The sequence below is a fragment of the Setaria viridis genome, chromosome 7 (genome assembly GCF_005286985.2).
Source record: "Setaria viridis chromosome 7, Setaria_viridis_v4.0, whole genome shotgun sequence".
In the NCBI taxonomy this organism is placed as follows: domain Eukaryota; kingdom Viridiplantae; phylum Streptophyta; class Magnoliopsida; order Poales; family Poaceae; genus Setaria; species Setaria viridis.
In genome coordinates, this window is record NC_048269.2 from 13,945,751 (window position 1) to 13,962,093 (window position 16,343).

The 16,343-nt window shown below is 45.4% G+C and overlaps 1 protein-coding gene across 1 annotated transcript; it reads left to right on the top strand.

Moving 5' to 3' along the window:
* Positions 1–1,222: 1,222 nt before the first annotated feature.
* On the top strand, positions 1,223–7,639 carry LOC117862459 (uncharacterized). Its single transcript, XM_034745940.2, has 3 exons — positions 1,223–1,872; positions 2,992–3,236; positions 7,070–7,639. The coding sequence occupies exons 1-3, from the start codon at positions 1,364–1,366 to the stop codon at positions 7,318–7,320; spliced, it is 1,005 nt and encodes a 334-aa protein (XP_034601831.1). The 5' UTR covers positions 1,223–1,363; the 3' UTR covers positions 7,321–7,639.
* The last annotated feature ends 8,704 nt before the right edge of the window (positions 7,640–16,343 follow it).

Sequence of the window (16,343 nt, forward strand, 5' to 3'; positions counted from 1 at the left end):
TGGCGATGGAGGTTGATATCGTAGTGCTTCTCCTCCGAAGCCGGCGCGATGTGGCGGTGGAAGTTTCCAGCGCCGTTCGCGACGCAGACCCAGGAGCCGAAGACGAACATTGTGCTTTCTTCAAACGCGACGGTAGGTTTCATGATGACTAGAGCCATCGAGTTCGCTAGTGGATCTTTGGCGAGATTCCCTACCTGACGTGCCAGTTGTTAGTGTTTAGACCCGGCAACCTACCAAGGGGTACCCAAAGGAGTGTTTTATGCGTGTGGCTCGCCGAAGATCAGGAACTCGAAGGTGAACTCGAACACACGATTTAGACAAGTTCAGGCCGCTTATGTCGCGTAATACCCTACGTCCTGTGTGTTGGTTAGATTGTATTGATTGATGATTGTTTGGAGGGGGTCCCTGCCTCGCCTTATATTGCTGGGGGTAGGGTTACAGGTCGGTTGTTTACAAGAGTACTAGTTGGATTTGACCAGAGAGTCATACTGTAATTGCTATGAGTAGTTTCTTGACTAGTCCTTATGCTCCACGTAGACCACACCATGCTACACTGTAGTCTTCATGTCTGACACGTCTTGGTGTACAGTCCCGTATGTAAGACTGCCAAGCCTCCCAGTGGGGCCAATAGATGTATGGCCGACAGCACACACAGGAGGAAAAGGTGAGAGAGAGACGTGAGGGACGGGAAGAGACAATACCAGCGAATACAGAGGGGTCCAGCTCGGCATCGAGGGTGAGTGGATGAGGGTGGAATGAATACCGGTTGGTATTGGACTTAATTTCCAATTTCGAATTTCAGGACATCCAAACAGCTAGCATTCGAGGCTGCCAATACCAATTTCGAATTTCAAGCCTAAATATCTACATCCAAACACAGGTTTTAACTTCTAATGGGCAAGCCCCTCCCTATAAATATAAAGGGTCATGACTGATTGAAAAGAATGCAATCGATCAAAACATATCAACATATTAATTTTTATCCTTTTCTCTTTGCCTTAGCTTTTCCAACCTATCTTGTTGTTCTTTGTTCATCTCTACGGCATTTTAGAACGACACAAGGTGCGCCAGACTATCAAATCGGTCCGTGCACAGGAGCTGCATGGAACTCCTCCGCGTGCTGTACAAATACTTCCCAAAATCGTAGTGGCCCGAGCTTATTTGGTAGCGGATACAATATTAACACGCGTATCGTCCAATTGACCGAAATACCCCTGCTCAAATCCCCAATCCGAGGGTCCGGACGGCGCCAGCAAATCGAGCAATAAACCCCAACCCAAAACCCCATCCGCCGCCGCCGCCGCCCTCCGTGACCTCTCACCGCCGGGCGCCACCCCTGCTTGCGGCCCCTCCGTACACAAGCATGATGGTCCCACTCGACCCCGCGAACAAGCTCACCTTGCAGCGCCGCATCGCGGAGGGCGACACGGTGGTGGTGTACGAGCGCCACGACGCGATGCGCGCTGTCGCGGTCCGCGCCGGCGGCGTCCTCCAGAATCGGTTCGGAGTCTTCCGCCACGACGACTGGATCGGCCTTCCCTTCGGATCCAAGGTCTTCAGCGCCTCCGGCGGCGGCGGAGGCAGGGGCGGAGGGGGCAAGGGGGGCGGCGGCGGCAAGGCCGGTGGTGGGTTCGTGCACCTCCTTGCGCCGACCCCGGAGCTATGGACGCTGGTGCTCAGCCACCGGACCCAGATCCTCTACATCGCCGACATCAGCCTCGTCGTCGCCTACCTCGAGCTCGTCCCCGGGTGCGTCGTTCTCGAGTCCGGCACGGGCAGCGGCTCGCTCACCACCTCGCTGGCGCGTGCTGTCGCGCCGCACGGCCGTGTCCACACATTTGATTTCCACGAGCAGAGGGCTGCCTCAGCAAGGTAACCTACTAGAAGCACTCTGTTTTACTTTGTGTTGTCTGAGTGAGCTGCTTACTTGATCTGTGTGGTCAAGGCTTTCTATGCAACATCTCGCCTTTAATTAGGATATACGAAATGAGATTTTCGCAACCCGTGTCACATCAGCATAAGTATAATTGCCGGATTCAACTGATCCACCTCCATAAAACCTAAGAGATAATTTTCCTAAATGGCATTTCAGGGATAATATCATTGTTAATGATATAGCATATGAGAACGAAAATTCACTCAAGAGCGAATGTAATTAGCGGCCAATCTCTGCCTGGTGTTTTGCTCCCTAGCTACAACGAGGCTCAGAGTAAAGAATTTTGTCTTATGTTTAAGGTAATTGTCACTTCAGGTGACAAAATAGCAACCATTGATATTCCATCAGTGGAGCTGCTCAGCTGATAATAGCAATGGCGCTAGAAATTTTTTTGGGATATACACAGTAGACTTCCATGTCTCCCAATCCTAAGAGAGCAAGAGATAACTTCTTCAAAATCTATAAGAACATATGATTTTGTAACTGGAACTACGGATACTCCTTAAGCTTTGAGGGCTCAATCTGTTGATTGCTGAGGTGGAAGCAAATGAGCGTATTTATGGTTGGGATAGCAAAAATCTATACATTAATATTGGAATATCTCCAGTACACTCTTGAATACCATTGTCCATTAAATGTCTCCAAATTGCTTGCATGTGTACAACTTGGACAGTTATATGTGAAGTGCCTTAGCCCCTGGTTAGGCTGAACAAGAGTTTCTGAACTCTGCCCTTGCAGCACATATAGGACTAGTGATATTACTCTTCACAGACATGTTTGGAGGAAAAATAAAGGATACAAGAATAATGTTTCCTCAGGAGCATTTTAGGGCAGTCCGATGTGAAGTGTGGATTGTGCAATGACAAAAATTGATCCTAAGAATGTCACATCAGTTTTAGTCTTCAATATTTCTTTGAGGTCTTAGATATCCATGTTAATTTCAAATTTTCAAGAAATATTCTGTTGTAGAAAGAATAGTTTTACCAGGGAATATCATGGATGAATTTTCAGTTATATGTCTGTGCTATTATAATTTCAGTTCTTCTTATAAATAGGGAAGACTTCGAGAGAAATGGCCTTAGCAGCCTGATCACAGTCAATGTGAGGGATATACAAGGGGAAGGATTCCCAGAGGAGCATCGTGCTGCCACTGATGCTGTCTTCCTGGACTTGCCCCAGCCTTGGCTTGCAATACCTTCTGTTGGTTCAATGCTAAAGCAAGATGGCATTCTGTGCTCCTTTTCACCTTGCATTGAGCAAGTACAACGTGCTTGCGAAGCTATGAGATCATGTTTCACAGGTTTGGCACTTTCTCTTACTTAAGTGCTTCTTTCAAAACAAACCATTTTTTAAATTTCATGTGATTCAGAGTTAAAGCTCCATAACAGTCTACATTTTGATCTGAAAATGTAGGAATTTTCACATAATGGGCATGCCAGCTGTTAAGTTGATTGTGTATAGAGTTGGAAAAACATTATTGGTCGTTATCATTAAGTCTGTTACCTCCATAAACATTGATAGTGCCCACTTAAACCCAGGAATGATAATATATGAATCTCTAGGATATGGATCAAATTTGAGAAGTCCCAAAAAATTATGTAACACATCAAAACTGACATGAGACCGGAAATTGGCTCACTCTAATTGGAACCTACACTATTGAGACTGAGCACAGGAGGCTAAAGCTTGATGATCAAGTTGATAAAGAGAAGCAAAAGTGAGTGAGGAAGAAAATGAATACATGCCTCTACAAATTGATTTGCAAACACCAAAGTGTCCTTATGGAGGGGGCAAGCCACTGTTTTCTCGCCAAAAATTGTGCTCCATTCCTTTGCGGGATAGTGTTTTGTTTCTTATATTTTCTTGTGCAATGGCATCTCCAACAATTGACGGTTCACTTCCTGTCCAATCAAGGGGCAAGACAGCAAGCATGAGCAGGCTTTTGTCCTCCTTCACGACCCTTTAGGTCTGCTGATAAACAAAATGTCCTTGCTTCATCAGGGGTGCTTGAACCAACTGAGTTCATTCCTTGAGCTTTAACTTCAATTTTTATCAGCATGAGCTGCATAGTCGCAGCCTTCAGGGTTTCGTTCTTGTCCATTGTATGAAAATCTGAGGGTTCCTTGCCAGTTTGGGTTAAGGAAGAAGATATGTGTTTTTTAATGTCTGCCTACGCTTGGACATGGTTATCTTGCTGTAGTGAGTAAGAATTCTTCTCTTAACTCCTTTAGCCATCATGGATAGCACTTACTCTGCAACCGGGCAAACAGTCCTTCAGAGGCCTCAGGGATTCCACAAAGGCACATACGTTACCACCATGGTTTTTAAGGTGTCGCCTAGGCATCCAGGCAGTAAAAAAATCTGGCGCCGGCATCGCTTAACGATCCATTGCCTTGGCCGCCGAATTCAGTGCTGCGCCGCCGGGGGACGGAGCCGCACCGCCACCTCCTGTCCTTCCTCTTCCTCCTCCAGTCTTGCATCGTGCGGTGCATGATTGAGGCGGCCTGTGGCAGTCCTCGACCAGACGGAGAGAGCCCGTGGCCGCGGCGCGGACGGCCTGCGGTGGTGGAGGAGGAGGCAGAGGCGGGCAGGCGTCAGCGGCGGCGGAGTCGAGGGGACCGGGAGGAGTGGATACGGTGGTGGGAGGCTAGGAGCCTAGGGATAAGGTGGGGGAGTTGGGCTGACTTGGGTTTGGCTGATTCGATGGGCCTTCTTTCCATCTTTAGGTCCACTGGTCCTCTGTTTTTCTTTTTCTTTTGCAGGTAGATGTATGTGTATATGGGTGTGTAAGGTGTCACCTTGCCTCACGCCTTAAGTGCCTAGGCGTCTGAGCGGTGGTGTGTCGCCTCACCTCGCCTTACCGCTTTAAAAACCATGGTTACCACTTTCTAGCCCCTGATACGCTAACAACACCATCTCAGTAGCCAATTTCTACCCAAGATTAGAATTCTAGTTCTGTTGGTGCCTAATCTCATACTATATTCTTCTCTGTTGGTCATGTTCACCCTTAGCATATGGATACTACCTTGCGGGTAGCATTGCTGCAACATGCTAGTATTCTACTTCCCTGCAGCAGGGCTAAGCAGTAGCAGGGGTCCGGACACGTGCACCCAGATTGCCCACATGAAGTCATACGGACATACAAAGGCTAACAGCTATTGACGCAAGCACACTGTACACACAGAGTTTTGATAACTTATATTCTCTGATTGGGCCATGACCTGATAATTGAACTACTATTAGCTCTGGGCTGTTTAGTGCTATCCTTCATGCCTTTGTTCAATGTCTATATGTTACATTTATGGGACTTGCTAGCACCCGGATGTCTGACGTCCGGGCCTAGCATCGGGCAGTCGCTCCAATGTGAAAAAATCCCACCACAACATACTTACCATATTGCATGCAACATTCAATTTTTTTTCATGGAACACTAAAATCTATTGCAACATCTACAAAGACCGTATGCAAGTATGCAACATCAGAAATATTCTTCAACAGCATGTTACAGCAACAAGATTAAGAAAACTTGATGTTGCAGATACTGTTATTGTCTGTTGCACATGTGAAATCAGAATGTTGCATTGATATTTTGTCATTGCAACATGAAAATGATACAATCTCAACATTCCAAATGATCTGCTGCAGCAAAATTGAAAAAAAATGCTAAGAAAACATACTTCTAGAATCACAATCCTCACGGCAACATCTCAAGTCAACCATTGCAACATCTGAAATTCAATATTGAAACATTACAAATCCCAAACAAAGAGGCAAGCAAAAATGGAAGGGGGATGGTCGGCGACTTTCCTTCACCGATCGTGCCTGCAAGCACACGCGGGCGGTGTAGCCATTGCACGGGTCGCCGAGGCCGGGCACCAACTAGCTAGGGAGTGGAGAGGAGCAATGGAGGGAAAGGGGATGGAGAAGACGAGGACGGAGGCAATGGGGGCGGTCAGCCGCCGTGGAGAGGTTGCGGAGTTGCTAGTCCTTGGCTTCATGGCGGATCGAGGAGGAGAACGGAAGGGAGCAGCGCTACTGTGATCTCCATGACTCCATGGTGATGCTTGCGAAGAAGATAGGGAGGAGCTTGAATGGATAAGGATGCACACCTTTGGATACTTTTGTGGATGGAAAGGACCCACGTCACTCATAGCAGGTCGTGGGCAGGTGGGCCTCGTGGTGAATTGTCCGATGACTCGCGCTCGCATCGGACGCAAGACGCGAAGCATAACCGTACATTTATTTGGACACTGAAACTATCCTATCTTTTGGGTACCAATTTTGCACACTAGGGGCATGCTTAGTTTAGATGATTCTTTCACAGAACCACAGCATCTTTCAGCTGCTGAATTCGCTCCCCTCAGTGTCGTTGGCAGTCAAAGTCCATGCGAAGGCTATGTGACGGCACACTAGGGCTATGTAACACGCATTAAAGGGTGGTGAACAGTTTTAAATGCCAATTACTCTGAAACCGTAACTTTAATTACTAATCTGAGCTTGATTAAATATACAAAATGAGACCTATATTGACTATGTTTGGGTGTCAGCATATTTTATAAAATGTGGGGCCTAGGTGTCATACTCCCATGTTAGTTATTTAGCAATGTTTATGGATTTTGGTGTGGTAACAATCCAGACAAACTCTTTTACAAAATTTTGGTCATGACCTAGTTTTAGCTTTGGCCTACCAATGGGGCAATCAAACAGGCCTAAAGCACTGGAAATTGAGTTAATTTTATTTCTCCATTATACTCCTATAATAAAAAGTAGATTATATTTCCTGGATATAGATTTGTGTCATTGTTGCGTATGTATGTGCTCCCATAATCTGGATGCAAACAAGAAATAAAAAATTGCACGTGTTAGATGTGCTAGCACTGTTCATGTGATGCAAAGAGATGTGCAATGGCACATGATTTTGCTTCACGAGCATTGGGTAAAATAAGAATTTGCTTGTATCTGAATGTGTTTTCATACTCCTATGTGTTGATTGGGTTGGATGATATTTGCTTATAAATTATACTCTGTTACAGTTTTAGGTTGCAAGTATCAAACAGAAATATGTATAGCACTTTTCACCTGCTGTATGCATTGCCAAAGTTACAGCTGACTGAATTATATTTTGTTCTGCAGATATTAGAACCTTTGAAATTCTTCTTCGCACATATGAAGTAAGAGATGGTGCTCTGAAAAGTGGTACTGCCGATGAGTCTAACGTGGGGCCTCCGCAGAAAAGAAAAAGGTCCACAGCATCAGGAGAAAATGCAGACCACGCACAGAAGAACAACTCCATTCTGGTTAGGCCTTGTAGCACTGCTAAAGGGCACACTGGCTACTTGACATTTGCAAGGCTTCGCGTGTCCGATGACCAAACTGAATCCTGAGGTGATGACAAGTTGATAGGAAATTACCCTAACTGAATCCTGAGGTGATGACAACTTGATGGGAAATTACCCATCCTTAACAGCACAGCAGTAAAATGCATGCATTGGTGAGGTGCTGTTTGTCTGCGAGATCCGGTAAATCAATGCTGTTTGTGATGGGGTGCTGTCGGTCAGGAAGGGTAACAAACCTACAGTTAAATGCGGTTGTTTCATCTGCCCGAGGGTGTTGATCACTATAACATACTACACCTCTTTGTTATGAACTCTATTCAGTGCGTTTTTGCGAATTGCAGAATCACTCCTTTTTGTTGTTGATTTATTTGATCCATATGTTTATCCGCGATCGTTGTATTGGGGTCATGGTTAGGATGGTGCTGCAAGATTGTTGATGTTTACAAGTGCGTCTGATTCGAAAGCGCTGGTCTTCCAAGATTATTTTGAGCTGGTACAGCAATAGGACATAAATCCTTAGCTCTAGCAGCAAGGTGTGCTGACCCGTCTACAGGTGTCTGCTACAAAAGGCAATCAATTGGAAGTGACTGGCGAACGATAAGTTTTGGGTACAATAACTTCAAGCTCGCTCAGCCAATAGTTGACGTGACGCGTATGAGTTGTATCTGGTGCCGCTCCTGCTCAGTTCTCCGTCGCAACGCAAAACTAAGCAGCCGCAACCGCAATAATGCAATATATACATATTGATTGCTCTTGTCATTTGTCAACATCCTGTTAAGCATATCAGAAGGAGAAGGCCTCATTTGTCAACATCCTGTTAAGCATATCAGAAGGAGAAGGCCACGATGACCCGGCCTCATAGAAAGGTTAACGGGTACAACAAAGTTACCATGTGGCTACCGGATTACACTATGCTCGCGATCTCAACGCAGCGCCCGTAAACCACTAAGAGCAAGTTTAATAACGCAGCTAGCAAGCGGGCTGCAAGGTTTCTCTCAGCCTTTTCCTAGCCCACTCGTACAATGGTTAGCTCTTCACCATTAATACATGGTCCACAAGTCATTCTCACAAAGTTTCTTGGTTCCTGTGCCTAAATCGGCTATAAGCTTATAGCCCGCTTCTCCTCTCTCACCTCTTCTCTCTCCTCCACGTCAGCATTCAGCCAGCTTACAGCCCCTTATTATACTTGCTCTAAAGGCAGCCAACATAGAAAAGGGCTCCTGTCTGTTAGGAATAGTTTTCGATGCATGAGTAATACTATTTTATACCCAACACAGTTCATCTAGGCCCATGAGGGCCCCACAAAATGATTGCCTGGATGCCACTGTACTGTTACCACTTTTTTCCCGCTCTTCATCCCGCTTGCTGCAGCTAAAGGGCCTGTTCGCTTCAGCTTATAAGCCGGCTGAAAAGCTGAAACGGCTGATTTGTTGTAAAAGGAAAATACTGTTCGGTGGCTGATAAGCCGGCTGAATAAGCTGAAGCGAACAGGGCGAAAGCCTCCTCTAATAACAGCAACTCAGTTAGCTCATAAGTATGCCACGTCAGATTTTTGCCCATGTAGAAAAAGAGAACGAAGAGCTATCTCTTATTCAAGAGATAGTCACATGCACAAATTCCTAAAAATCATGTGGGAATAAGAGCAATCCCAACCCAATGACTAGGATGGTGTCCATAGAATTAAATGAGCTGCCACCTAGGATAAAAGATAATGTGACAAGAGAGTAAATGAAGAAAGAGAAGGAAACCAAATCTTGCATTAGATCTAGTTTCTACACACCATCCAAGATATAATGAGAGACAAGTAGTATTAAATTCAAGTATAGAATAGTGGTGTTTGCATTGGAAGAGTAGTGTCCAGTACTATTTTGTTGATGATGTGGAGCTTATGAAAACCACGACTAGCGTCTTGGGTTGGGACTGCCCTAATGCGTGGGGTTATGTAAACATAAGATGTTTGACTCTAATTGTTGGAAGATCCATCTCTTACACTATCTCTTATGTGCATGAGCTAGTAGTTGACTATAATCGTTGGAGAAGGCCTAAGAGCAAGAGTTGAAAATTATGAATAAAAAAGTTGAAGTTGTCACAAAAATATACAATTATATTAGCAAATAGATATAAGGTAAAAACTACTGACATCCTTCTTGAACAGTCGCGGCATCGCGCGCCAATATGCCTATTTGTACACTAGAAATCCATGGGTCTTAGGTAACAGCACAAATAAACAACTCAATAGCAGCATTTGGTGTAAAATTCTGCTTGGAATCCCCGTGAACAGCTATTTTCAAATTGAAACCAGTACCCCTAGCTGGCTACTGGCTCGCGCTACAAGTACAAAGCAATCGAGTCTAATAAAAGGAAAAAAAAATTCGTCGGCTGAATATGTCAAAGTATTTGTGACGTATGCACGGTGCTGATGCTCACGGATCTTTCTGAGCTGAGATATTTATCCCACTGCTGTACAAGGGTTAATCGCTGCCGGCGTCAAAACCCATAACACCGACAGTTTTGGGCACCACCGGATTTGGGTCGGCCGAACCACCGTCCGGCAGTGATGCTCCTCCTGCCAAGAATCAAAAAAAAAAAATGACCCCAACGCTGTCCGTCGCTGTCGCCGTTGGCACCCCACACACGCCGTCGTGTCCCCACGCTAACGCATCACCGGGAAGGAGAGCGAGAGAGCCACACCAGGAAATCGCCGGATCCAGATCCACCCACTACGGGAGAATCGATCTTTCGTTCAACGCATTAGTGCCCGTGTTGGAACTGGATCGGGAGAATCGATCTTTCGTTCGCCGCATTAGTGCCCGTTGAAACTAGATCCGGTACCGATGTAAGTATTAGGTCTGTTCGCTTCAGCTTATTCAGTCGGCTTATCAACCATCAAACAGTGTTTTCCTCTCATAACAAATCAGCCGTTTCAGCTTTTCAGCCGGCTTATAAGCTGAAGCGAACAGACCCATTACTATCGGGTCTAACGACTAGTTCTCTAGGAGCCTCCCATGACCTCCTTTAGTACCGGTTAGAGGTTTCAACCGGTACTAAAGGTTGCACATTAGTACTGATTAGAGGCTCATCCGGTACTAATGTGCCACTAGGCATTTAGTACCGGGTGGAGGCTCCACCCGGTACTAATATGCAACCTTTAGTACCGGATGCAGCCTCCACCCGATACTAACTTCCCTTATATAAATCTAACTTCTTCTTCCTCCACCCCGAGCTATTCACCATAGCTCGGGCTTCATCCTATCCATGGCGCCATAGGTAGGTGCTGCCGAATTGAAGATCATTTCATGGGGATTTCACTCATTCAATTGTTGTAAAGGTTAGAAACTTCATCCTCCCTTGATACATGGTTAGTATACTAAGTTTTATGATTTAGAGGTAGATTAAGTTGTGATTTTTAGAATTAGGTACAATGGAGAAAATTTTCATTTATATGCATGTGTTATTTAGAGCTCATATTTGTGATTTTTAGAATAAGTTACAATTTTTTGGATGCTATGTTTCGTATTAGTCAAAGAAATTGATGAGGTTAGAGAAATAATTTCATAGTTTAGTACTTTTCAAATATGAGCTAAATAAATTATGGCAGCTGCTGCACCTTGTCTTGCCCCACACCAGCAGTTGCCGCACCTCGTCTTGCCACGCCGCAGTTGCACGTCTCCCAGGCCACCATGCGCTGGGGAGGAGAGAGAGGGCTGCTCGCTGCTGCTCTTTGAAAATTCCAACCGGGACAAAAGCTACCCCTTTGTCCCGGTTGGTAATTCCAACCAGGACTAAATCTTTTATCCCGGTTGGATAGACCAACCAGGATAAAAGGAATGGCCTTAAGTTCCGATTGGTGGCTCCAATCGGGATAAAAAGTCCTTCCCACGCGGCCCCCCTCTCTCTCCATGTTATTTTTCTCCTCACACCCTTCCACCGGCATAGCACTCCTCTCCACTCCTTATCCACCGGTGCCTCTCCACTCCTTATCCTCTCTGCGCCGCTGCCACCCCCTCCCCTCCCTCTCTTCTCTCCCTCTCCTCCTCTCTACGCCGCCGCCACCCCCCCTCTGCTGCCCCTCCCCTCCCCCTTCTGCTCGCCCCTCACTGGCAGTGAGGAGCGACAGTGGAGCGAGGGCAGAGGAGTGGCACGCGGGAGCAGTGCCGGCTAGCTGGAGGCAGCCCTGTGAGCTAGCACGGCCGGGCGGTGGGAGGCGGCGGGCGAGGGTGGAGCAGAGGAGGGCAGAGGCGGGCGGAGGTGGACAGAGGCGGGTGGTGGTGGAACCGAGGCAGGTGGCAGTAGGCGGAGGCCCATTTTTTTCTATTTTTTTAACATTTTAGTCCCGGTTGGTAATACCAACCGGGACTAAAGGGGTCTGTAGTCCCGGGTGGATGACCCGGGACCAAAGGACCCTCCCTTTGTCTTGAAAATTTAGTCTCGGTTGAATTTTCGAGATCTATGACCCTATCTAACCAGGACTAAAGCCGTATTTTCCACCAGTGTCTCCTCCTTATTGCCATTGCGAGTGGCTATGTGTGAGTGAGAGGCACACGGAGGAGGGAAGGGAGGGGGGAGGCAGCTAGGGGGTTGAGAAGGAGGAGATCCGGGTGGGGAGGGAGGAGATTTGAGCGGGGGAGAAGCTCAGAGAGAGAGAGGTGCGGAGGAGGTAAAGCGTGGAAAAGGAGAGGTCAAGAGAAGGGGCCGGGCTGGGAGGGAAGAGATTCGGGTGGGGGTGATAGAGGCTGGGAGAGAGAGTGGCATGGAGCAACAGAGGCCGGTAGAGAGGGATTGCGGGGGGAGAGAGAGGAGAGGGGGATTGAGGGGGGAGAAGGAGGGCTGAGAGAGAGGGATTCCAGAGGGAAAGAGAGGGCTCTTCAAAATTAGTCTAGGCATCACAAGTTTGTTTTATGTTTTCTATTTTTTTTCAACTTTTTAGTATATTGTTGAGAGTTGTAATAATGGATGGTTGAGTGCACAACTCATGCAGAGGTCGGAATAATAAATTCCTTTGATCTAAAAATAAGCATTATGAGCTTGCGGTGATAGTTCTCAACATCGATTCGTGGTATGAACTGGCGGTGACAACATATATCGTGCCAACTATTTTAAAGCCTGTGGTGATACCATACCATCGCAGGTTCACATGAAACAAATGGTGATAGCAAAGTTGTGTAGTAGTGTCCTGTCTTCATAGGCGTGCTAGTCAATTTCTTATTAGAAAAATGGAAGTGTCGCACTTTTCAGTAGGATGGCCGGTTGATCCCTAAAAAACGACTGCTTGTCAGGGACGCTAAAAAAATGAAGGTGTCATATGTTGAGTGTACGATGATCTAAATGTCATCAAGCTAGATATATATTTTGAGAGTACAGATACTTAAGTGACATTACCGAAGGAGTGTAAGGACTAGCCGTTCACTTTACTCAAAATAAATTCCGATTACTAACAACATAACTCTCTTTTTATTATGGACATCTTCGTCCCATGTTTTCTTCAGTCGGTTACTATCGACATAAATTCCGTGGTGAGGCGGCTGCAGCTGGATTGGAGTTTCACACCGATCAAATGACATCAAGCTAGATATACATTTTGAGAGTATAGAGACTTAAGTGACATTACCGAAGGAAAGGAGTGTAAGGACTAGCTGTTCACTGTACTCAAAATAAATTCCGGTTACTAACAATGTAACTCTCTTCCTATTATGGACATCTTCGTCCCATGTTTTCTTTAGTCGGTTACTGTCGACATAAATTCCGTGGCAAGGCGGCTGCGGCTGGATTGGAATTTCTCACCGATCAAATTGCCGTATGGAGTTCAGCTGAATCTTGTGACCGCTGCAGCGCTTCCTTCATGAAGCATCGCTCCTTCCTTGGCCCTGCCTAAACGAGCAGCAACAGGTCGAGGGCAACGTTGGGCTTCACGACACAATGCCGCCGGCCAAGAGGAACAGTTCCTCCACCACCTACAGGAGAGGTGCACTCCGTTTTTATCATTGTGAGAAACATATGGTAGATGCCGTTTCTTTCTTTGTGAGAAACATTTGGTAGATGCTGGATCTGCGAATCTCATTTATGATTCCTGTGTTTGTGTGTTCTTTATTGCAGACAAAAAGATCTACCTCTCTGGAACAAATAATTTGTTAGATTGATTGTTTTTGCAAAAACAGGTGCATCCTTGGGATGAACAAATTTTGTGATGTTTTATTTTGCACAAAATATGCACAGACTTTTGTACGACTTCTACTTAGTTTCTTCTATGGTTTATGAAGAAGACTGTGCATCGTCTGAATATTTCGGTGAAATCTGTTTGCACAAAAGTATATGCAGTCTTGTACCTTCAATTTTGTTAATCTATCTCGTGGTTTTATGAAAAATGTGCATCGACTAACATTTTTCTGTGTTTTCTTTCATGCACAAGAAATATGTGCATTTGTGAATTGCACAGAAATATGTGCTTCTCGATCGCTCAGCAATTTTGAGATATTTTTATAGTCTGCAAACATATACATCTACCATTTTGATTTTGATTTTTTTCCCTATGCACAATGTGGAAGGAACATGCCCCATTAGGCCATTGTTTGTGATTTTGGTGATTAAGTGACAACATAGTTATTGGGACTAATAGCTTTTCTAGCATTTACCTTATTGGTTTTATAAGTCCCAATAATGCAAACCAAACCATAGCAAGGTCCAAATGATGGTATTCTTGATATCCAAATAAGCTATGGTGTTCTAGTGACCAAGCCATGGTATCTATAATTATTCTATGGTATCCAAGTGTCCAAATGATAGAGAAAATTCAGAAATGGTATGTTTGGTGTGCAAGTGGCGGTATTCAACACAGAAAAATTAGTACCACCGGATGTTCCGACGGTCCACCAGAGCAACCGTTGGACTAACCATCAGAGCAATTGGTACAATGGGAAAAATAGGAAAAATCTTCAAGAGCACCGGATGATCCGACGAGGGTCATTTTACAAGCGTCAGAGCAATTCTCAAAGGCAGAGAAAATCCTATAACACCGGATGTTCCGATGCCTAGAAGATTGAAGCGTCAGACGAAGCATATTTACTTTGCGAAGTTCTAGAGAGGTTTTGGCCGGGAGCTCTTCAGCACTGGATGTTATGATGGTGCATCAGATGAAGCGTCGGAAGAAGCGTCAGATGAATTTGGGCAGGGAGTCCAACAGCTACTTGTGTTAGTAGGGGGCACCGGATGATTCGATGCCTACCAAATGTGACCATCGGATCATCCGATGCTCACTTCTTTTACTAGCCATTGGAGCAACGGTTCTTTGAGGTCCTATGACTATTTATACCTCCACCACTCGTCCATTTGGAGTTGTTGGAGTGTCCAGAAGTGCATTCAAGATCAAGACTAATCAAGAACACATCCATGCCACCAAAAGTGCAAAAGTTATTGATCCAAGGCTTAGCACCTGCTTATATAGTGATAAGTGCTAGGATAGGCCTAGAGAGAGTGAGTGCAAGGTGTTACTACCTTGTGATTAGTTCAAGGAGTGAACCACCATTGTAAGCTTGGTGTGCCGGCATCTTGGGTCCTTGGTGGATCGTCAGCAAGTCTTCGACCCTCCGGATTGATGTGGAGCGGCGACGACGATCATGTGCGGGTGATGAGGAGATCCCTTCCTTTGTGGAGAAGCTCTGTAGTGGAGACGGTGTCCAGCTGACCGGAAGAGATGGAGTGGTGAGCCTTGCCTTTGTGGCAAGATTCTCATGTGACTTGATGAGCGAGAGCTTTTGTGGCGAGTCCAAGGCCTTGTTGGTGATCAGGAGAATATCCTTGGTGGAGCTCCAACGTGGACTAAGGGTGGCACTTGCCTACCGATACTATGGGATAAAATCATCGTGCGAGTTTGCATCCTTCCTAACTCACTCCCTTACGTTTTCGCATTTCATACTTGCAACTTGAGTGTCTTTACTTTCTAGAGTAGTATCTTGTTAGGATTGACTCTAGGTTACAAAACTCTTTGTGGGTGGAAAGTTTTACTAGATTAACCATAGTTGCGGATCTAGATAGCATAATCTAGTTTATGTTTTGAAGAAAATAGTGGAAGCCTTAGGCTAAGAATTTTAAGTTACCTAATTCACCCCCTCCTCCTCTTATGCTATGAGCACCGATTCCTCACAAGTGGTATCACAGCCGGGGCTCTCATTTTTCACAAAGAATCACCAATTTCATTGGCAAATTGTGAAACCAGCCTATTGGAAGCGGTTAGGCTTCTAGTGAGTTAGCTCGATAGGGAAGGGATGGATCACATAGGTTTGGCTGCACGTTTCGATGGCATAGGTTACCAACATTGGAAAGTTCACATGGAAGCTTTTCTCCAAGCAAAGAGCCTTAATGTTTGGAGAGTCAGTAGTGAGGGCGTGAAAAATGACAAGGAACAAGAGAAGCAATATGATTTTATTGCTAAGAGAACTATGTTGTCCTCACTTAGTGAAAATATTTTCAATCATGTATTTGCTTGCAAAAATGCTCATGGGCTATGGAAGACTATCAATGAGAATCATGAGGGCACAGATAATGTGTCAAATGAAAGATACGATATCCTCATTGAGAAGCTTAATAACTTTAAGAAACTTGATCATGAGGATGCGAAAGCTATGTACTCATGTTTGAATGTTCTTGTGAATTAGATAAATTCCTTAGGTGTGAAGAAAATTGAGGATGCGGAACTCATTCGCAAGATTCTTCATAGCCTTCAGAGGCCGGACTATGATTTGGCAAAATCCATCATTTATGAGAAGAAGCTCACTAACCTCACTCCAAATCAAGTTCTCAACCAGATAACAGCCTATGAGCTTCATTAAGAGGTCAAGCCCAAGCCCAAATAATAACCCAAGGAACCATCTTCTCCGACTCGAAGCATTGCCCTAGCAAGCAAGCAAGAGAAGAAGTTGAGAAAGATGTTAATTCGTGGAAGCTCAAGTGATGAAGAGGAAGACAATGATAATGAAAGCTCCTCAAGTGATGAAGAGATGAGCCCCAAGCTTGTCAAGCAAGTCAAGACAATAATCAAATGCTTGGATAAGATCAACAAGATGTGGTACATGGTTTCC